Source organism: Podarcis raffonei, chromosome 2 (assembly GCF_027172205.1).
Source record: "Podarcis raffonei isolate rPodRaf1 chromosome 2, rPodRaf1.pri, whole genome shotgun sequence".
Lineage (NCBI taxonomy): Eukaryota > Metazoa > Chordata > Lepidosauria > Squamata > Lacertidae > Podarcis > Podarcis raffonei.
Genome location: NC_070603.1, coordinates 48,477,914 through 48,500,671, shown reverse-complemented (window position 1 = coordinate 48,500,671; position 22,758 = coordinate 48,477,914). Strand labels below are relative to the sequence as shown.

Here is a 22,758-nt window from a genome sequence, read left to right as displayed (position 1 = left end):
TGAGGAACCATACTCCCTGGGGGTTCAATTCTATTAACAGAGGCACTGTGGCTCACTTTTATATGTCTTGCAAAGTAAAATGTATTTTCAAGTATATGAGAACAGAAGGCAGTCATAGATTTTGTTTACAATACTATTTTTCATTATTCTTGTTTCCATACTATTGTCTACATTCAAATTATCTTTATGTCATGGAAAAGCACTACTGTAAGTTTTTGTATATTCTATTGCAATAATAAGATGATACCAATCTTAACAATACCTCAACTGAATTTAAATGTTCCTCCTTTTAGTTAAGGAGTTAAATATATCTAGACCTTAGGGGAAAGGAGGGGCAGAAAAAGAATGCATCAACTGCAGATAGAATAATACAGTAGTCTATCAAGTTGGGAGTAGTCTTACACTAAAAACTATTTTACACACAAACAAACAAACTGCAAAATACAGATAATGACTTTAAGCAAGGACTTCCAAACTGCTAAACACCCTGGCGGCTGTGAACTTTAAAAAGCAATTAAACAGCATGCGACTGTTAAATTTAATTGTGATATTACTTTCAGCCCTTCTATCCTACCTATGTTCTTCCCTTTAAAAAAAATTAAGGGCCTAACTATGAAAACCAGGGCTGTTGTATGGTACATAATTGCATTTCCCATTCACCAATCCAAAGTTCAGACCTTCTGACTGATAATTAGCCTCTTTCTGTGTAGCTGTTATACAGGAAGTCCTTTATTATAATCCAGGTGCACTTGTAGGCAGCACTTTCAGAGTTAACTCCATTTGACAGCTGACATTAAACTACTATTCTAATGCGGTGATTGCTTACTAAATCTGGATACTATTTAGGTAGTTTGGTAACCCGTTTCACAGAAGATGATTCTTGGTGTCTGTTTATTACATGCTTTGTGTCTATAGCATGCAATGGACTGCATAACACTTTGGAAGGGCTCTCCTCATTTAACAGCGATGCTGGACAAACATAGCATTGCCACCATCTAGCCTCAACTGACCAAGCACAGTTAGACCAAATCCCTACCGGAAAGCACTAAAGATTAATTGTGCTACAAACGGCAGAATGCCTTCTACCTGCAAGGTTGCAAGCTGAGGAACTGGAATTGCACCTTGAGATTTCCTGAAGCACTGAATTTAACCTTCTGCCAAAGTCCTGCCTTTCACTAGAGCAGCATTTGTGTTCTGTCCACACTGAATATAAAAAAAGCAAAGAAAAGCATTCCTTGCAAATGCAGCTGCCACACAAGCCCATTTGCAATTGAATCCGTATCACGCTCCAATTCATCAACATTACTACAGGTACTTAACATCACAAACAAAAGAAAGCCCGCACAAGATCCTTGCCATCTGCCACTAAAGATGCCTTCCTTGGGTGCAAAATGATTAAAATCTACAGCTTGGATTAAGCGACTCCACCAAACCTCCGATGCAGGCAGGCACTTCTTACCTGCCTCGGTGGAAGCCTTCCTTCCCTTGTTAGCAGTATGAAGCATCTCTAGCCTTCCCAGTCCTTGGCACCGATCGCAGATTGCACGGCTAAGTCCCTTTTTCCGAGAAAATTCTTATCGAAAGTGATTAGTTTTTGTTGTCCTTTTTAAGTCCCTCCTGCGGGAAGGAGCAGGGGAGCAATGTGACGCCACCTATTAATCTTTTGCAAGAGTGAAAAGGCAGAAAAGGAGCGCTCGATCAAACTGAGCTTCACACATGACTAAAACTCGCCCGAGAGGCTGCTAGCTCTGGCTTAAAGCACCACTAGGCGTGAGTGTAAGAACAGAGAAGAGGGTAGAGTCAATGGAATGTGACAACGTATGTGCATCAAAGACAAGAAAAAGAGAGAGAACAATGGGGGAGAGAAAGAGAGAGGCAGAGCAGAGCAGAATAAGCTGGAAAGCAAGACGGAGGAGTTTTAAGGAGAGCGCTTGCAGAATGAGGCAAAGGCGTCTAGCATCTTCTGTTTACCTCTCACTGAGCATGACATCCTGCCTCCCTCATATTCAGCAGCACATTCTTCTGTCTCTTAGGTTTGAAAACGGAGCCAGAGTCACCATGTGTGCTGCTCTCACCTCACTGTCATTTCCCTGTGCCCGGGAAGCATGCACAACAACAATTCATCCTGGAATACATTTACATACAATTTTAGTGCACGTATTCATTTGAACTGCCTCGCCACCTCCCTCTAAAAGTGAACTGCTAATTTCTACCTCAATTTACAATGGAGTTTAACTGGCAGATGGAACTCTACTTATAACTACTGACAAACTGCCACTGGTAAACAAAAGCCTGAACAAATGCTTAATGCTACTAATTGAATTTGCACTGTAAAAAAGAGGGGGGGGGAGAGAAAACCATTATCACTGCTGAATCTGTGCTTCAAAAGGAAAGTATGATAGACGTTCCCCTCTGTTCACACTGTTATTTTTACACTGAAATAAAGTGGTGGTGGTGGGGAGTTGTGATCAAGAACTAACAATATGCCAAATTAGCCAGCCATTAGATTGGTTTTAGAAATAAGAGATATGAATGAGAATTTAATCTGAGAACGGTATTTAGAATTCCAGCTTTGAACCATAAACTGCATCCCCAAATATATTGAATTTATATTTGATGTTCAGCACATTCCTATACCTATTGCTCACATTGATATGTTTTATTTACCAACATTTAAAAAAAAATGTTCATTGAGTTTTCAAAAATTACCACATACCAACAACACAAACAATAAAGAAACAAAGATCGACTGCGTCGAGCATGTTATTGCAGGTGGAATGAAATAAACAGAAGGTTCAGTACACTTTGCAGACATAATAAGGAAACATTCTGTGAATGGAGATGTTGAAACTAAGAGTCGCATATTGATAAGGAAGCCTTGCCTCATAGAGGCCTGTCTTGTTGGGGGCCCATGCAGCACACTATTTTTTATTTACAAAACATATAAATGGTACCCACCCAACTCCAAAATGGTTTCATTTCACAATCCTTCTTAGAACTCTCCTACCTTGGGTGAAATGCTCAGAGAAGTCAATGTCCCACACCTTCTCAAACCATCCATCCCTAGAGGGACCCAATGCAGACTGCCAAAGTTTGGCTATTTCAAGTCTGATTGCAGCCAACAGCAGAGCAAGCAGCTCCTTGTGGACAAGAGTGAGATTTATTTACTAAAATTAAGATCACATATAGGTCTAATCTACACTAGTCAGTCATAACATTAAAAACGTGTTATAAAAATGTGACACCAGAGGGCGGTGTAGAGCAGAGATCCATCGTCAATGGGAAATTGCATTGAGAGCTATATTACGTGGGATTTTTTAAAAAGCGTTTTTCAGATCAGTGTAGATCTAGGAATAGAAAGCAACATCTGGTAGCCCACATTTTCTATCTGCATACCAAGCTGGAGTTACAGGAAAGGTTGTTGAAGCAAAAAATAGCACAACTCCCCTCCGCCCCCCTCACACACACCAAGGATGTAAAAACAGCCCTGTTGGATCATACCAAAGACCTATCTTCTGTTTTCAGATGAGGTGACCACAACTTTACACAGTATTCCACGCATGGTTGTACCATAGATTTGTACAAATGACATTATGTTGTCAATTTTATTTTCAATTACCGCCAGCATAGCATTCACCTGTTTCACAGCTGAAAAGCACATCTACATTGTGCTACCCCAATATCCTGTTCCTGATCAGACGCAGCCACTTTACAGCACATGACTGAATATGTGAAAGTAAGGTTTTTTGATCTCAAGTGCATCACTTTACACTATCCTACATTGAATTGCATCTGCCTTTTTACTGCTTTTTACTGTATTTTAATTACCCTGAACAATTTGGTATCATCAGCAAATTTGGCTACTTCACTGATCACACCTAACCAAAGACCCCAAGGATGCAAACTTTAATAAAATATTGTGGCAGGGGAGGGTGGAGAGTAAGCCCTGCCCTACATAATCAATCACAAGACATGGTGCATACACACAATTTGAATGGCCATGCCCATCAACTTTGCTGTGGCTCATCCCCCTCTAATATTTTATTGGGAGGAGGGCCAAAGGGACCTCGGCCCCTAGGAATTGGCTCCTATGACAGGTCCTGATACTCTGATTGACTGAGAGTACTGCCCAGAGTGGCTGGGGCAACCCAGTCAGACAGGTGGGTTCAAGTAGTAAATTACTATTATTTCTACTCTCTGCTTCCTGGTTTTTTAACGAGTTACTGGACCACAAGAGAACCTTTGCACTTATTCTATGAATGTGATGCTTACTCAGGAGTCTTTGGTAAGGAACCACACCAAAAGCACGAAGGTTTGCACGAAGCACACATCCATGGGTGGTTTTCAACTAAATTTTATTCAGAGTAGACCCACTGAAATTAATGAACATGCTCAACTCAGGTCCATTAATGCCAGTAGGTCTACACTTGTGTAAAACTTAGTTGAATACCACTCCTACTCTCAAAAACAGGAGAGGACTAACTCTCTTGGCTTCCTTTCCTGGTTGTTCCTTGTCACAGTTGTCTTCTATTTTAGCCACATTACAAACCAAACTTCTTGTGATGGCGAGCAAGAACACCACCATTTGCTCTTCCAATGCAAGGTATATCTTTTCAATTCCTGGGCACTCAGTTTAATTTTCTGTCACCAGAAAAGTCTTTTCCTGAAGGTTTATCACTGTAGCACTTGTCTAAATCAATAACGAGTTGTCATTTATCATAAATATGTCAATTCCAAAATGGACATTGGGAGCTTTCAAATGAACTATGTTCCCAAACTAATCCTCAAATTCACTTGGCCTAAACAAAAGATAGATGCACAGACACAACTCTGTAGGTAACCTGTGCCGAGGAGGTTCTACTGTCTTCTCATATTTAAAACTACATATAACTTTAGATTGTTCCGTCAGTATCGGAAGGCTTGCTGAAACCTACCAATCTAGCATGACTATTATTTCAACAGGGACACAGGTGGCGCTGTGGTCTAAACCACTAAGCCTCTTGGGCTTGCTGATTGGAACGTTGGCAGTTCGAATCCGTGCAACGGGGTGAGTTCCCATTGCTCTATCCCAGCTTCTGCCAACCTAGCAGTTCGAAAGCATACCAGTACAAGTAGATAAATAGGTACCACTGCGATGGGAAGGTAAATGGTACTTCCATGTGCTCTGGCACTAGTCACAGTGTCCCATTGCACCAAAAGTGGTTTAGTCATGCTGGCCACATGACTTAGAAAGCGGTCTATGGACAAACGCTGGCTCCCTCAGCCTGAAAAGCAAGATGAGTGGCACACCCCATAGTCACCTTTGACTGGACTGGTCTTTACCTTTACCTTTTACCTTTACTATTTTAACAGTATAAAAATTTACTTGGACAAGTAAATTATCTCTGTGAGGAAAGAGAATATGAACTGCCCAAAAGAGACTATGTGCTTAGAGTTACATGCATATATACAAGTTATTTTTCTTCTTAAAATGTGCTTGGAGTTAAATTTTCTCCACCATCATTACTGAGCCATGCAAAAGTCATCCCACAGCACATTAGAATAACTATTACAGAGCAAAATTTAGTAATAATGACATTTTCCATGGAAATGTAAATAATTGGTTTCAAGCCCAAGCCTCATGTAAGTTTCCCTAGCTCTAGGGAAACAACTAATCAAAGGTTTCTCTCACCATCACCTTAGAAAAGCCAATTATAAGGCAAGTTTAACACTTAAGAGAAAGACCTCCTGCTTCCTTCTCTTACAAACTAGGCCCTCTCATTTCTTTAGCCTTTCTATAGTCTGAAGCTGTGATACCAAATGCCCAAAATTTAGGAGATTAGGGGTATCAAACATGTAATTTTCCAAGAGTGCAGGGAAATGTACTAGTGGTAAGACAGCACAAATTTCTGTTAGTTACTCAACCTCAGTGCTGACCAATGAACCAGATTTGCGGGCAAAATGTACTTTTGCAATGCCCAACAGCATAATATCTGATTATTATTATTCAAGTGGAGTAGTGACTGCATGTGACAGTGTAAGAAGTGGCATTTATTCACAGCAATAGATAGATATTGAGCCCTGGCTGCATACTTGAAAGCCAAATTTAACTGTCTGACTACGCAAAGTACATGGCCCCAGGTAAATGCCGTGAAGTACAGATTCAGTGATTTAAACTTAATTCTCCCCCTGCAGATGGGAAATCCCAGAATCCCCAGCTAGTTCTTTAAAACTTAGTGAATCATCCTGTAATAGGCACTAAGACCACAATAACATAGGTTTCACATTATTTTTTCATTTATCTTTCAGTCAAGGTTCTTAACAGCTTGCACAGTATATTTTTTAACTGGAGAGGAGATGAGGGCAGAAAAGAAATGCCACTTAATCTGAATACTGACTCATTTGAAGAATGCAGAAATCGTATGCCTGCATCCAAAACAAAGGTGCCAAAGGCTTGCATTTTATTCAAAAGTATATGTGGTTGTATCTAATTGTGACACAAGGCTCTTGGATCTAACAGAGGACACATTCTCCCTTTGTTCTGAAGCCCCCTATACCACTTCCCATACTGTTCCAAAGCATCTACCAACTCTCTGTAACAGATGTGGGAGGGTGTTGCAGAAGGGAGGGGGAATCAACAAAAATGGCTTTCTGCTCTGACTATTTAGAACTGTAAGCCTCCACTGAATCAGAGAGCCTTGGGTTAAACAGAGGAACATAACTGGATACAAAGCTTTTGTAAAAAAGAATAATTTTAAAAATATTACTTAATTGACTATTTAATCTTCTATACAGGTAATTAAACCAAGAAGGGACAGTGAATGACTTTGAGCCAGCCAGCTTCTCAGTTAACCTATCTTACAGAATTGTTGTGCGAATAAAATGGGAGTGGGAAGAACCCTGTATGCCACCTTGAACAACTTGAAGGAAAGGTGGGATATAAATGTAAGATGAAAGGAAGGATGGACAAGCAAGTGGCCAGGTTTCTGCATAATGCTAAGTCACAATACGATAAAACAAAGCGTGTCTAATTTTTCCAAAGTTTGTTTTTGCTTTCCAGGTGCCCTTGTCTCAAAAGCCTTTGTAGGTTGGTGAGCACCTGGGATGAAATTGCTAAACTGTGGTTAAGAAAGGGTTCTGGATTCCAACCATTAGAGCAAATCAAGGTTCATAGGTCAAGAACAAACCAAGGCTTCAAACTGTGGTATGCTGGCAGTAAACAAGCCCTAGTAAAACCATAGAATAATAAATAAACCATGGTTTACTGTTATCTGTAAAGCTTGCCATTGATGGATGGCACAGGTGCTGCAAAAGCTTCCTCTCCTGCTTTCAGTAAACACACAACCCCACAACCCCCCCTTAGTTGGAGATACATCAATGTAAGTCCTCCACCCCAGCCCAGCCAGAGCTCAGCTGACTAAGCTGAAGCCAGATCAGCCAGGACCAGTGTCAGTTCCCTCAAAAGGGTGTTGTGGGGCAGTGGCAGGGATGTGGTGGAGAGAGAATGGAAAGGGGTGAGACCTATCCATATTCCAAACTCTTAATCAGCTCAGCAACATGATCGCAGGGCCAGCCTACCCATGAGGCAAAGTGAGACAATTGTCTCAGGCAGCAGGATCCACTGGGGCAGCAAATCCCGACACAGATCTTTATTCCCCTCTCCTTGTTCCTGATGCAGACCGTCACTTATCCCTTCTTCCCTGGAATGGAGGGTGGCCATTTTGTGGTTTGCCTCAGGCCCCAAAATGTCTTTGGGCTGGCACTGAATGATCTAGCAATTCAACAGAATTCACACTGGCAAAAACTCCTGGATGGAGTTAGGAAAAGGGATAAGTTACACTTGCATAATTTACACAAGTGTAAATTACACAGGCTTCCTATAGTTTGGATTGTTGTTAGTATATTACAGAAAAGAGGTTGGTACAGATGGCAGTAGGAACAGAATCTTTACTCTGAATTTTCTTTAAGTATAAGGTAGACTCTCCCATTCTACTTATCTTTTAGGGGGAGAACTACTTGTTAAGAGAGAAAAAACATGTTCCCCAACTCCAGGCATTCCTTATAAGGAGATATCAAGCAACAGCAGCATTTGAATGGCGAGATGGAAGAAATGCTTAAGCACTACACAATGATTCTTCCCTGAAATTCCCATTGGCCTTTTTAATTGTTATTTGCCCAGCAAGTCTCCTAAACGTGAAGCAAGCCCAGCTGAGGTAGAAATGGAACGTTTAGAGAGTTAAATCAGGCATAGAAGTGGTTAAACACTTCTTCCACATCTCCCCCAATTCCCAATTATACCTTCTAACTGTCCCCTTTGCCTCTGCTTTAGGTTACCTTGGCAAACATGAGGTTCAATTAGATAATTCTGTCCAATAGTCACAGTTTAATAACAGTACTATGTACCTCAGGAACCTACACATTTGGTTAAAAACTTACATAGTGTAGCTATGAAATACGCTAGATAAGACTGAATCATAACTTTTTAATCATGGGGTGTCTCATAAATGTCTATAGAAAGTAACCCATCATTCCAAAAACTGGCTATATAGAGCAGAGCAAGAACAACATTAAATCAAAAAAATGTTGTATTTCTTCAAATATTTACTTCCCCCTGTGGAATCGCTAGATTAAGCTCCAGCAAAAGCTGATGACTGAGTATATACTGTCTCTTCCACTCAGTTGCATACAGGCATCGGCAAACTATTTGGTAGTTATTATGAATGTTTTCCAACACTGTAAATTCAGAAGCATCAGAGCAGAAGCTTTATAGTAAACACAGTTTCTGACGTATTCATAAGCAAAGAAATTCAGTATTACAGATTTTTTTAAAAGATTTTTTTAAAAAACACACACACAACAACCAGCAAGCCAGTTTGCCGCAGCTGTTGCCATTTTCCAGTATAGTCCCACCTATGGCAATCACAGAAGCAATTCAGCAAGCTTATCAACAAGCTCTTTTCATAATAATCTGACTGTTATTTGTGAAATCTGGGATAAACTGCAATTCTGGATGACAAATAACTAACACCTTTTGGAAACTAGGAGACAGAGAGAGAGAGATGAACTTCACAATATAATATGCTACAACATCTATACCTATCTGTGAGAGAGGTACCTATATATCTATGAGGTTGCCCAGAAACTCTGTTGCAAGAATCACTGAAAGATGCTTTACTGCCTGTTCTACTGACAGGGAGAAACACATCAGCTGAGCCAATACCACTGGATACAGCCCTGTGTACACACCAAAGCACATTCAAAATACATTATTTCCCTCAAATAATTCTGGGCACTGAACTGAAGTCAACCAACCATGCCCTGGGCCCCCTAACCTCTCTCAGCACCAATGAAAACTAATAAATGAACAGAAAGAGAACCTACCCACATGACAGTGACATAAAAACATTGGCTACAGACTACGTAAAAGGATAAAAGTTTACTAACTCTCCTCTCTCCCGCTCTCTCTTTCCCTATATCTCTTCTTCCCCAACCTTATACTGTCTATAGCGCTGGTGTCTCACAATGAAAATAACTGTTTTGTAGAAAAGATTCTATGAACGGAAAACAGATACACTTTATGTACTTTTGCAATTCAAGAAAATCTTTAATGAAAACAATTAAACAAGAAAATAATTAGAGTTACAATTCCAAGCAACCCTTAACAAACTGCAGTGCCTAGAATTCTTTGCGGGGGGAAATGTGCTTCAAATGTACTTTAGAAGTATAGTGCATACACCAAAAGTGCTTGCCTTAATGTAAGGCATGACATGGATAACATTTAAGGGCCCTAGTCTGGAAAAACACAAATAAATATTCTATCTTCAAAAATAGTTGAAATAATCTAAAAAAATAAAACTGGACACTTGAAATGCTTAACCTAGTTTGATCACCATTTTCATAAATGTGCACCTGCATGTTTCTAACTTGCTACTTCTTTGCTCACCAGAAAAGCACACTGACAATACATTTCTCCACACATCTAAGCTTGCTCCCTTCTCATCCTGAAACAGTGCCTATTCTTTTACGAGCCTCTGCTGTGAAATATCTTCTTACTTGTCCCCAGATCTGCTCCCTGCCAAGTGATGACTGAGAGGGGAAAAAAGGACAGTGAAAAGAACACAAGCCTGGTTTATTTTTTGCAAGTGCTATACTTACACAAAATTATCTAGGGGACTATAAAGGTAAAACCAATATATGCATCTCAATAGTGGTGACATCTGCACTATCAGGTTTTAAACACTTCTGTGGGAGCAAAATTATAGCACAGAGCAAATTGGACTTTCCGTTATGTTACATTGCCTTTCCTCCTCTCTAGTCAATCGCCACTCCTGGTAAGATTAGAATTCCTGGAGTCAAGTTTAAAATTCTGTTCATAGTTTTAAACATCTCTATGGTTTGTTTTTTTTTTAAAAAAAACAGCAAAAGGAATTGCATGCTGTCAACCAATGTGGCCACTACTAGTTTACTTACAGATGCTTTAAAATCAATGTATTCCATTGCCCTTCATCTTTTTATTCAATTGTATTACCCTATTGCTGTTTCTCATTCACTGCATCTTACTGGATTTAAAAGCTTTCTGAAGAATTAATGAGCAAAGATATCATTCAGTAAGGTCATGGTGAAGGAATCTGATAAACCATGCAAGGCAAAATTAAAATAAAATTAAAATAAAAACACTTTCCATTTTGTCTTTATCTAGCACCCACAAAATTACTTTCCTATCACAAAGGTTATTTATTTATTAAATTTTCAGGGAGCAGTTACATGTACATGTTGCAGTGCTCACCAAAATGAGAGTTTATTAGGTTTATTTAGAAAGTAAAATCATTTTGATAAAGGACAACTTTTGATAAAGTGCTACCTCAATAGTTCTATCGCCTGTGAACAGAGTCCACAAGATAATGTGTAAGACATTATGAGGGGAAGAGAGTTTGAGCAATTAGTATCATCTCAGAGGACTAGTTTGCACTTTGCACAACTTGTGAGCAGCAGCACAATATTCATGTAGCAGTGTGTTAATGAGCTAACCTTCAGTGTAGGGGCAAATCTGCCCTTACAGTTTTCATTTACATACTTAGCAAATTGCTATAAGCTAGGCATTTCCAGATTGTGATCCACTAAACTGAGTGCTGCTTACCAGACATATACAGTAGTTTACACCTATGTTTTGCTATTATATGTAGCTTGACAAATGTCCCGTTTATTGCTTCCTGCAGCAGAACAGTCTGCCAGACAACATTTGGCTTTGTAGGCTACAAGTACCACAGGCCTCGTATGGACTATACTACATTCCAGTTCACTGAAATAACACAAATATTCACAGTTCAAGTAATAATATTAGTCCTGTTCAGATATTACTCATGTGGAGAGACAACACCAGAGAGCTACAATGCCAGCACTGCAAAGACATGGTTACCAGCTGTTCTGGATGTGGTGACCCTGAAATTCTGGGACTAGGACAAGGGCTTTTCCCACTTCAAATTGAGTTTTCTTTCTTTTTCTTGGAGTTCCTGCTTTGTGGGTTAGAAATGTTTGAGGTCACTCCTTGATGAGAGAAATGAGAATGCAGTTCCACCCATCCTTGAGTTAGAATATTGGGTGGGAGAGAGGAACCAGGGCGAGAGCCAGATTACTGTCTCTAGGGCAATATATCTCTGATTGATGAGTGACAATTTGCTTTGATCTTTTGTATGGTTTTCTCAATGCGTGATCTAATTGTCCCCTTGCGTTTTTGCAATACATTTTATAGGAAAGTGGATGGAATTATTGGTTATAGTGGTTTGGTGAAAGAGAGAGATACTGGGGTGATTGAATGGATGATGCACTTATATGTAATGGTAGAGGTGTTAGAGTAGAATGGGATTGGAGATGGTGTTTGAGTACATGTCAGTGGGGTGAATACTGCATGTTGTCAGTCTGGATGCTCCTTGGCAAGAGGGGAAATGGAGAGGGAAGGGATCTCTGGTTCTTAAGATGTTTTTGAAATGTGCTATGTTTTTGCTTGGGAGGATTTTACTGTTTTATCTGGTGTAGTTTTTTAGTTTCATTGTTTATGTATTTGTGTGTGTTTTGTTATTTTTTGTGAATTATTTTTTATAAAATTTATAAATTAGAGACTGGTTTGGTATTAAGCAGTATAAATATATTAAATAATAACACAAAGGCAATGCATCTTTATCGCCACAGTTGTGCAGCTTATTCTGGCTTAGCATGTGTTCAGGACAAAGACTGACAGTGAAGAGCCTACTGTACTTCCCAGAACATTTAGAACCCCAAAAACACCAGAAACACACATCATGGTCTGATTTTTAAAGCTCTGTGTCTGAACACACTTAATTTTGCTCCAGAGCTTTGCCTCTCAAAAATCCACACTTTAAAGTTCCATTGGAGCAAATGTCAATCCACAGAAAACCCAAACTGACATTTGCGCCAACTGAACACTAAAGAATGGGTTTTCACAGGGAAAGCTCCACAGCAAAACAAAAGCAAAAATGCTCAGGCACAGAGCTTTTAAGCGTGGACCTGTGCCTGGAAAGAGCAGGGCAAAAGGTAAGCGTGGATAAGCCTTATGGCAGCAACACGGAATCCACAGAGAAATGCTTGTTTGGCTCAAGGGGCCCAGGCAGTGATTATAATGCACATCACTGTGGGAATGTTCAGGAAGGCAGGAGAAGATATATTGTTTAATTATATCCTTCCCAACTTGTGTTAACAAGTTCTACAAGTTAGCTGAGTAATATCCCCCTTTTTAAACCTGTACAGTGGATAATGTCTTTGCCAGGCTTGTTTAAGCCTCTAAAATAAGTTTCCTGGTAATTCCCATTTATTCCCTCATAAAAGATTAGACACAGTCTTGTATAAAAGTATGAAAGAGTTTACTCACACACATTCTGTTCACAGATGGATCCCAGAAGGCAGACTTAGGTTACAAAATAGACCTGAGTCTATTCCATAAGGAGATAGCTCCTTTGTCCTCTTCTTGGCTGGAAGCCAAGAGAGCATCTCAGGCCAAGAAGATGTTGCTTCTTCGAGGAATGGAGTCAGAGAGAGAGATGGCTGCCTCCCCTGTGTTATTTTGATACCTGCATAGGTGAGGTGATGCCCACCTCTGGTCACATGTAGAGGAAGTTGTCCCAGCCCAGGAGGAAACAGGAAGTTCCAGACATCCCCTTTTTATGTCCACTCTAGGGAGTGTTGTATCTCACTGCTCTGTGTTTCACACCCCACAATAACTGCCTCAGCACATGGTTCAGCCACAGGTATAGAAAATCTCCATTTTATAGGGCTATATGGAAAATCACTTTCATATGGAAAAGATTCACAGTATGGGGTATATGCGGACTTACTTACTGAACTTGTCATCATCATATGAAATAAAGCTGCAAGAATATTGTCTTGTACGATACATTCCTACATCAAGTGAGACGCATGGGGATAAAGTAGCATGCAAGAGATCAGAAAGAGTTTTATAATCCTGTAGGCAACCAAATGCCTAGAAAATAAACAAACACTTCCTATTTTGTGTCTGAATACTTCTGAATTGGCAGCAGTTATTGTGAATTGATCCCCTTAAACATAGTAGCATGGAAAAAGCTATGCTACCGCCCAGTGATTTGCAAGCAATGCACAATGTACAGTGCCTTCCACACGGAATGCTTTCATCCAGGTTCCACACTACTTTCTCCCACATGAACCTGCTGAACAATTAAGATATTTGTAAGTGCAGAACCTGATATTTGTCCATATTGAAATGCATTTTGTTAGTTTTAAAGAACTGGAACAAAACTAACAAAATGAATTTCAATAGGAACCAATGTCAGGTTCTACACTTAGGCAGGAAGAACCAGCTGCACAACTATAAGATGGGGGACACTTTTACCAGGATCTAGGGATCTTAGGAGACTACACCCTTAACATGAGTCAACAGTGTGATGCAGCAGCATAAAAAGCTAATATTATTCTAGGCTGTATTAACAGAAGTATAGTGTCCTGATCAAGGGAAGTAATAAGGTAAAGGGACCCCTGACCATTAGATCCAGTCACAGACGACTCTGGGGTTGCGGTGCTCATCTCGCTTTATTGGCTGAGGGAGCCGGCGTACAGCTTCCAGGTCATGTGGCCAGCATGACTAAGCCACTTCTGGCAAACCAGAGCAGTGCACGGAAACACCGTTTACCTTCCCGCCGGAGCGGTACCTATTTCTACTTGTACTTCATGCTTTCGAACTGCTAGGTTGGCAGGAGCAGGGACCGAACAACGGGAGCTGACCCCATCGCGGGGATTCGAACCACCGACCTTCTGATCGGGCAAGCCCTAGGCTCTATTCTGCCTTGGTCAGACTACACCTAGAATACTGTTTCTAGTTCTGGGTGCCAAAATTTAAGAAGAATATTGACAAGCTGGTAGATGTGCAGAGGAAGGCAACCAAGATGATCAAGGGCCTGGAAACCAAGCTTTATAAGGAATTGTTGAGGGAACTGAGCATGTTTAGCTTGACAAAGAAGATACTGAGAGGAGATATGATAGCCTCCTTCAAATACTTAAAAGGGCTGTCACATGGAGGATGGAGAAGCTTGTTTTCTCCTTCTCTGCAGGCTATTATTTCTATAATTGAAATATTAATAATCGTAATCTGAGCAATATTAGCTATTCACTCGTATTAATTATGCTAGTCATGGAACTTTTGCTTTTAAAGTTTCTCAGTTCTGCAATAGTAATTATTCTATTTCATAGAACAATTTCTTTAACGGCAGAAGAGATTACTAATATTTCAGTATAGTAGATTATGACAGAATCAGGCACTTCTTCCTTTCTTTCAGAATTGTGTATATTTTAACATTTGAACTCATTTAACATTAAATATTTGCTTCGTGATTTGCAGTAGAGGAAAATGCCTTTTCTCCTTTTAACTAAATTACAAAAGATGTAAATGTGGTCTCACTTGTAGACAAATCAGCTACTCTTAACAATGAGGTGTAAATTGGTGTCTAGTTAATTCTATTCACAGTAGGGGGAGAAAGTATAGAATCATCAGCTTCTTAATTTTAGCAGTGGAACCTCAGGTACTTCATAAGAATTAACACTTTCCTTTGATTCTAAAACCATTGCTAATACTTTTTATTGCATCTACAATGCCATTCAGGTAGATTACCCATGCAAATAAACATGTATCATGAATCTAAATGTGTATTTTTTATAATTTAATTTTTTTAAAGTGAATTTGCAATGAGTTAACTGCATTTTCAAGAAGGAAGAAAAATAAAGAGGTATCTATGGATCTATAAGAGTTGGAAGGGAGCCTGAGGATCATCCGGCCCAACCAGCTACAGTGCAGGAATATGCAGCTGTCCCTTACGGGGATTGAACCTGCAACATTGGCATTGTCAGCACTCTGCTCAAACCACCTGAGCTATCCAGCTATAATGAAAGACCAATTTCTGCCCTACCTAATAACTATAACCATAGTTAATATACGTATGTAGTCTACATCAGGCCATGATCAAGGTAAGAATGTAGGTGAGCTGATTGACCCTGAATCCTGACCACACTAAGGGTACAAGTCTTGTCTTATTGGTTTGTCAGCTGCAAGGTGGAAGGTGCCAGATACTACTGAACATAAAAAACTGCTGCTCTGTTGAAAACCTGTGCCATCCATTACCATTGTAACATGCTAATGTGGGGTGGGTACAATCCCATACTGAGAGGAGGCACTGGGCTAGGAAACAAGAGACATTATTTATGACAATATGTAAGAATTCTTCTATCGCAGCTTGGTCAAGCACAACATGGAGAAGTGGCCTTGATTGCCTAGACAACGGACACTCACCCAACCACAGATTGTTACAACATAGAATAAAACAGTGCAGGGTGATACAATCACTATGGTGACGTGTACTACTTTCCACCGTAGCATAGGATTAAAAAATCTTGTGAGACTCAGGTTCAAAACCTTAGCTATGTGTGGCCATCTTAAAAAGCCTTGAGTGCAGTTGATCATAGAGGAAAGATCTCTGGTGCTCCCACGTTATTAGGAGAGGATGTAAAATAAGCAAAGTATTGAAGAACTTGTGTTTCTTTTTGCTGTGGCCATTATAGTGGGTTGCATGGAGACACAATCAGCCTCCAACTATCCTTATATGTCTCATGGTGGCTCTTACAGCTGCTGCTGCTGCTGCTGCTGCTGCTGCAGCCATAACACTTCCAGGCAGTCTGAAATACCTCACTTCTCTATATCTCTGTCCAACCCCAGATATGCAGGCAGGGGGGCAAAGTAAGAGCAAAGTGGTCTGGCTTGGCTGCAGCAGTGGCCCACAAAAAGACCAAACTGAATGGGTGCAGCCTTACAACAGATGTATCACAAACCTGACACAATATAGGTACATCACTTCTCAGCTCATGTCACTTTATTTTTATTAGGGCACAGTAACTCAGAGTATATCAGTGTCAGCCTTCTCTGTCATTTCTCTTATATAACGAGTTTAAACAAGTCCATTTCTGTCTAGAAGGATCGAGTGCTGTCACCCTCAAAAAGAGTGTCCACTGTTTTTAAAGTTTGCTCTATAGCTGTCCACCAGTCTACAAAATAGCCAAGGAAGATCACATAATGGCAAGGAAGGAGAATGATGCAGTTGACTTAACTCTGCCAGTCTGTGTCTGTTTCACTTACTTTGAAAAAACATACAGACTATATATATTGTGTGTGTGTGTGTGTGTGTGTGTGTGTGTGTGTGTGTGTATTTCTGGGGGACAGACTATATGAGGCCTTCACTATATGGGTGGGAGTGCAACTGATAGTTTCTAAGACCTACCCAAGCTTTGCTGCAAAGCTGTTCTCAGAACTGCATGTCATATGATGAAGGCACAAATTATATGTTATTGGTGAGGAAGATATAGAGAGGTCATGCCTCTCTGATGTATATAAGTTCCATTGTACTCTGAAGCTGAACATGATTTTGAGATCCAGCAGCAGCATCTGTAGCATACTGAACAAAGTATGCAGGAAGACTCCAAGGGTGACCCTGTTCTAAGGCTGGGCTGCAAGAGAGAAGGAATAGTCTTTGATGTAAAGCAGGACTGACAGTGTCTGAACTGAGAAAATGCTCAAGAATGGAGAGGGGCAAAGCAGAAAACTCCTTAGGATTGTGGTTGCTGATGATGCAGAAGGAATACCCAAGCAGCACAGCAAATCAAACAGATGCCAAAGGACTAAAACCAGGGGCATTCTCCTTGTGGCAATGGTGTCTAGACAGTCACGACTATGATCAAACTACTACCTAGGTGCCTGAATAAAAAGGTGTCATTTTTAGTCTTATTCTGTAAGTGAAGGGTACGGCATTAATCCTGTTCATGCGTAAGGATGTATATTAACATATCCTGAGTAAGCACAGCAGACTATTAACAAATATACGTGATTCAAACACCAATACATCAATTTAAAACTACCTGAAAGATCTGCACTGTTGTCACTCCCCCCCCCATTTAGAATAGTTTAATTAAAAACAGCTATACAGTAGTTAGTCTGAGTTAACATTACATTCATAAAGCACTACAGCAAAATGTGATTTAAAAATATAGTGATGCAAAACCTCTAGTTAATCAAAGTAGGAGATGAAAACCAATTAAATCAACCAACCTGTGAAAAATTAACTATCCTACTAAATAAAAAAAGTTATCGGATTGGTTAGGATTTACTAGAAATGTCTATAAACTTGAGAGAAAGGAACTACTAGGCTCAGGAAAACCACAAAAAGAATATTAACAATACAACCCTGTGTAAGTTTTCTTTGGAAAGTCCACTTTGTTCAATGGAGCTTATTCTCTAGTAAGTGTGTTTAGGGTTACAGGCTAAATCAATCAAGCAGATTTAGCAGAATAAGGTCCAATGCAGAATAGCCTATGCTAGGATCAAGATAAAAAGCCTGCCAGATAAGTATTTAAATGGGGACCAGTGATAAGAAATTATGTGTTACCACTTACAATTGCAAACTGAACCAACAATTTAATAGGACCGACCTGCAATGAACAGCCTCTCACTAGCACCAACAAACCAGTCAGTCCATTATCCAGCAGCTAGAATATAATATATTATCCATTATAACCATTCAGAAAATTCTTCCAAAGCAGTTTATATAATGACTGGTTCAAAAGCTCCCTGTTTTATTTTTGCATAATAAATCAGATCAAGAACTGTTTTCAGGATATTAGAATGTCGTAGTCACTTCTCCCCTCCATGGAGAAAACCTTTATTCATATGGTCTGTTTAAGGCAGTGGAGGCAGGTGGACTTCAGGACTGGAACAAACAGGAATGGGGACTAGCAATGAATAAGGAGGTGCACTGGTCTTTCTGGTTTATATAGCAGAGGTTTTCGGAGGTTTCCCACATCCACAGAGGGCAACATCTCTCCTGAAGCAGGCCCCATCATTAAAAGTGCCTAAGAAACAGCTTCTAACAGAAAAAAGTAGAATCCTGGCCCTGGTCCTTGTCATGAAGGGGAAAGAAGCAGGTTGCGATTCTGACTCAAAGTCAGATGGATCTGTGACAGTGCTCACTGCTTTACATCTATCTCACTCTCAATCTTATCAATACCAATTTAGTGTTAAAGCAACAATAGGGATCATACCTAAGTATAAAGGTAAAGATAAAGATAAAGGGACCCCTGACCATTAGGTCCAGTTGCAGACGACTCTGGGGTTGCGGAGCTCATCTCACTTTAGTGGCCAAGGGAGGTGGCATACAGCTTCCGGGTCATGTGGCCAGCATGACTAAGCCGCTTCTGGCGAACCAGAGCAGCGCACGGAAACGCCGTTTACCTTCCCGCCGGAGCGGTACCTGTTTATCTACTTGCACTTTGATGTGCTTTCGAACTGCTAGGTTGGCAGGAGCAGGGACCGAGCAATGGGAGCTCACCCTGTCGCGGGGATTTAAACTGCTGACCTTCTGATCGGCAAGCCCTAGGCTCTGTGGTTTAACCCTTTACCTAAGTATACTTACTATGAAAATAAATTTAACTTTTCTAATATATTTTAATCTGTTTCATACTGTGCAAACATGAAGCAAACACTCACAAACCTTTGAGACCAAAGCAATACTAAATAATAGATCAAAGCATACATGGATGCCAACAATAATTTTGTTGCAGAGGCAATGAGTCAGTGTAACTTTGTCCTGCTTGAAACTGATTTATGATTCCAAGCAGCAAACTAATAGTTACCTCATATGAAGAGTGAAAATAAGACAAAATATCAAGTGACAATAAAACACAAACTTTGGTTTGTGCTGACAGAGGCATACCTAGGCTCTCTTTCACCCTTGGCAAGGAACTGTATCAGCACACACTGTATCTGTGCGCATATTGAGTGCACAGATGGGCAGGTGAGCTCCTAGGTACTCCAAGCAGAGTGAATAGGCACCATTTCTGTGCCCCCCTGGCCTGTGCCCTTGGCAGGGGCCAACGTAAGCAACCCCTAGATGCACCCCTGTGTGCTGATATGTGACAGATGCTGCTGGCTCCTATACTGACAATTTCTCAGGCAAAGGGAAGTAGGCATGGACGCAAAGTATTAAGTGGATAACTATTCCATATGTTGTCCAGCAGCCAAAACGATGATGAGAAGATGATAATATATAGACACAGTACTCTTCTTGAAACACAAATAAGTTATTAAATAGTTACCAAATATTAATACAGAAAAGTGAAACTATACACTATCATAGCTATCAAAATATTTCAAATTGAAAATATATTGCTCTGTTTTTATTATCTGATTTGTATTCCTCACTATTTTTATCCGCAGCTCACTTACAGAACAAGTATGTGAAAGTTATTTGCAGAAACATTTTATCGCAATTAGACCCAAGCTTTTCCTCCACATCCCTTCACTATATCAATGGTCAATAAAAATTGAAAACACTATGCCTGCTAACCAGTTTGGAATTGGTTTAAAATAGAAATTAACCCACACATTCTTTTTCAGAATATTCTACATTGGTGTTGAAATATTCTGAAAAATAATGTTGGTCAGGAAGGAACTGTATGTGCCATCCATGCTAAAAATATTCACATGCATGAAGGGTTAAAATGTCAGAAAGAAATCTAGACTAGAATTCTTCCAGCAGACATAACGGTTTTTCCACAGCTGGGAAGCTTTCACACATGCAATTCCATCATTATACCCTGAAATGGTGTAGGAGGTCCATACCACATAATTTTTCCTCAATGTGTTGTTTGGCCCATAGGCCCAATTTAAATGTTATAGCATATAGTATAACTGTGCTCATTCATGAAGTTTTCCACACACCTGATAGATGCCATGACAATATACTTAAGTTACACACATAATGGCTGAATATCCAATTTAAACATTAAGAGAACCATGTGGAAGAACAGATAAGAAAGCAGCTTTAATCAGCTAGACATCATACCTTAGTTTGTGGATCTTCATGAAGCAATGTAAAATAAATAATACTTTTTGTGTCTTTTTTATAATGTACTTATGTATTTTGGGTTTGCAAAATGTCACCCACCCTGAGACGACTGATAGCCTTCCCCTCCATTAATCTGTCTAAACCTCCTTTAAAGCCATCTAAGTTGGCTTCCTGTGGGAGTCAGTTCCATAACCTAGCTATGCACTGTGTGAAGTATTTTGTTTTATCTGTCCTGAACCTTCCAACATTCAGCTTCTTTGGATGTTCATAAGTTCCTCTTAAGAGGAAGAAAAGCTTTGTGGCATAATTTTATAAACTTCTATCATGTCCCTTGTTACTCATCTTTTCTCTGCACTAAAAAGTCCCAAAACCAAGCTGCAAACTTTTGAGGAGTTGCTCTACCTCCATCATTTTGGTTGCTGTTTTCTGAACCTTTTCCAGCTCTGCATGATATAATAGCACCCAATCTCCAATGACATGCCAGGTTCCCTTGGAGACAGGAGCATTACGTCATGGTAAGCCAAGTCTCATGTATTTCCACTCATGTTAAGCAAGGAATGCAGTGAGAAATATTTAACAGTAGGCACTTGCATGCAGATTGTTCAAAGAAAGCCATGGTCTAAACATGGCCACCCAGTTGCATTGAAGCAATCAGTATTAAAACAAAAGTTTCAGGTAGTTAAAATTGAAATCGGCCTTGAACATATCTCATTCTGTTGCCTTTGTATTAACCTGAGATGAAAACTATGGTCTGGACATTGGATAGACAGAGTTGCCAATTCACAGCAAGGACCTCAAATGGTGGTCCGAAGCACATGTAACACACTTTGGGATTCACTCCATCGCCATTATTCTCATTTACTTGTATGCCACTTTTCCATAGCTAAACCAATGCTCAAGGCAGCTTTCAACATCAAAAAAATTGTGTAATTCACTCAAACGCTTACAAAATTTCAAGTTATATATAATAACTATTGAAAACATTTCAATAAATATAGAATAAAATTAAGCAATTCTTGCATAATAAGGTATAACAATACAAAAAGATATTTCCAATAGCCCTATAATTAGGATGACTATAAGTTTAGAATACTGTTCCTATATACATGTTCCTGTTCTTCTGCTTCTGTTCATTGATTTTATGTTTTTAAAAATATACTGCAAACAGATTTCAAAATATTAATTGACTTCAGAAATATTTAATTATATACGTAAGTATAAAACCTCCGAATTAAAACACAAAAAACCCAAACCACTAGCATCTCTAATCATGTGAAATGTTAAACAACTAAATTTACTGCAATCCTATTCATTCCTATCTGAGAGTAATCCCCAATGTCCTAAATGGGCCCTACTTCTGAATACACATAGAGATTTGCATTGGAAAAGAAAGCCATGACAGGATCATATACCGGTAACTGTCACTACCCCCAAACAGGTGTAATTTAACACTGAGGTGGAATAATAATAAGCTATTTGCATAAATTACCAAATTATTGTATGCTTATCAGTGCTTTTACTGACAGATCTTATCCCTGCATGGTGAAAAGGCTCAACAAGAACTTTCATAGTGACAAACTGGCAAGTGAGAGTTGTAGTTCCCCAAACATGTCAGATTTTAGCAAGACAAATATTTTGTATGGAAAAAATTTAAAAATCATCTTTTAATTGTGTTTTTATTTGAGAAAAAAGTAATTTACTATTTTACAGTAACTTTCATTTCTTAGCATACTGTAGGAGCTGTCTACAATATTTAACAATATTCATTTTTAAGAGTTAGTGTTATGGAATCTCTATTTTTTAAAAAGGAACCTTTGAAATGCTACATACATTTACAAACATCTTCTCAGTGTTCAAGTGCTGTATGCTTCTGACACAGAAACTCAGAAATGCCTAGTGGGGTACTTGAAAAATTTCTATTAATAACTAATGAAATGCAGTGATTTATTGCATGGATTTTATATAGGGCTCTTCTTGCTTTGAGATGAAAACTGAAGCAGCTCTGTGAATGAGCAAGCAGAGGATGCTCCCTGAAGGTTTGCAGTGGTGTGGGTGACACTTTTCTTGTCTCCCCAGAGGTGAAGTGTGTCATATCCTGAGCTCTTGCAATCTTTACCAGCCTGGAAAGCTACAGGCTATTCCCAGAGCAGGCTATCTCACATTCACACATGCTTCTCATGTGGTTCGATTTCTTCCTTCTCCCATCCGTATTTTTTCCTTGTGTATAAAGAAAATAAAGGACTGAAGACAGAATGGATGCAGCAAAACCTAAGTAAGAATAGAGCTGAGATAATACTGTTGTATCCCTAGCTTACAATATTATGTAACATAGAGTTTCTCAACTTGGATTTTA

The 22,758-nt window shown here is 39.5% G+C and overlaps 1 protein-coding gene across 16 annotated transcripts in view; it reads right to left on the bottom strand.

Moving 5' to 3' along the window:
• TENM2 (teneurin transmembrane protein 2) overlaps positions 1 to 22,758 on the bottom strand; it is a 719,087-nt gene that overhangs the window by 458,758 nt on the left and 237,571 nt on the right. For 3 of the 16 annotated variants that reach the window (XM_053376495.1, XM_053376497.1, XM_053376499.1), the window contains exon 1: positions 1,460 to 1,937. The exons of 11 other annotated variants lie outside the window; for them this stretch is intronic. In XM_053376495.1, the coding sequence (XP_053232470.1) occupies positions 1,460 to 1,505 (46 nt within the window). In that variant the 5' untranslated portion in view covers positions 1,506 to 1,937. Of the gene's footprint in view, positions 1 to 1,459; positions 1,938 to 1,971; positions 2,126 to 22,758 lie in introns of those variants that run through there. 2 more of the 16 variants (XM_053376496.1, XM_053376498.1) reach the window with 1 other exon arrangement.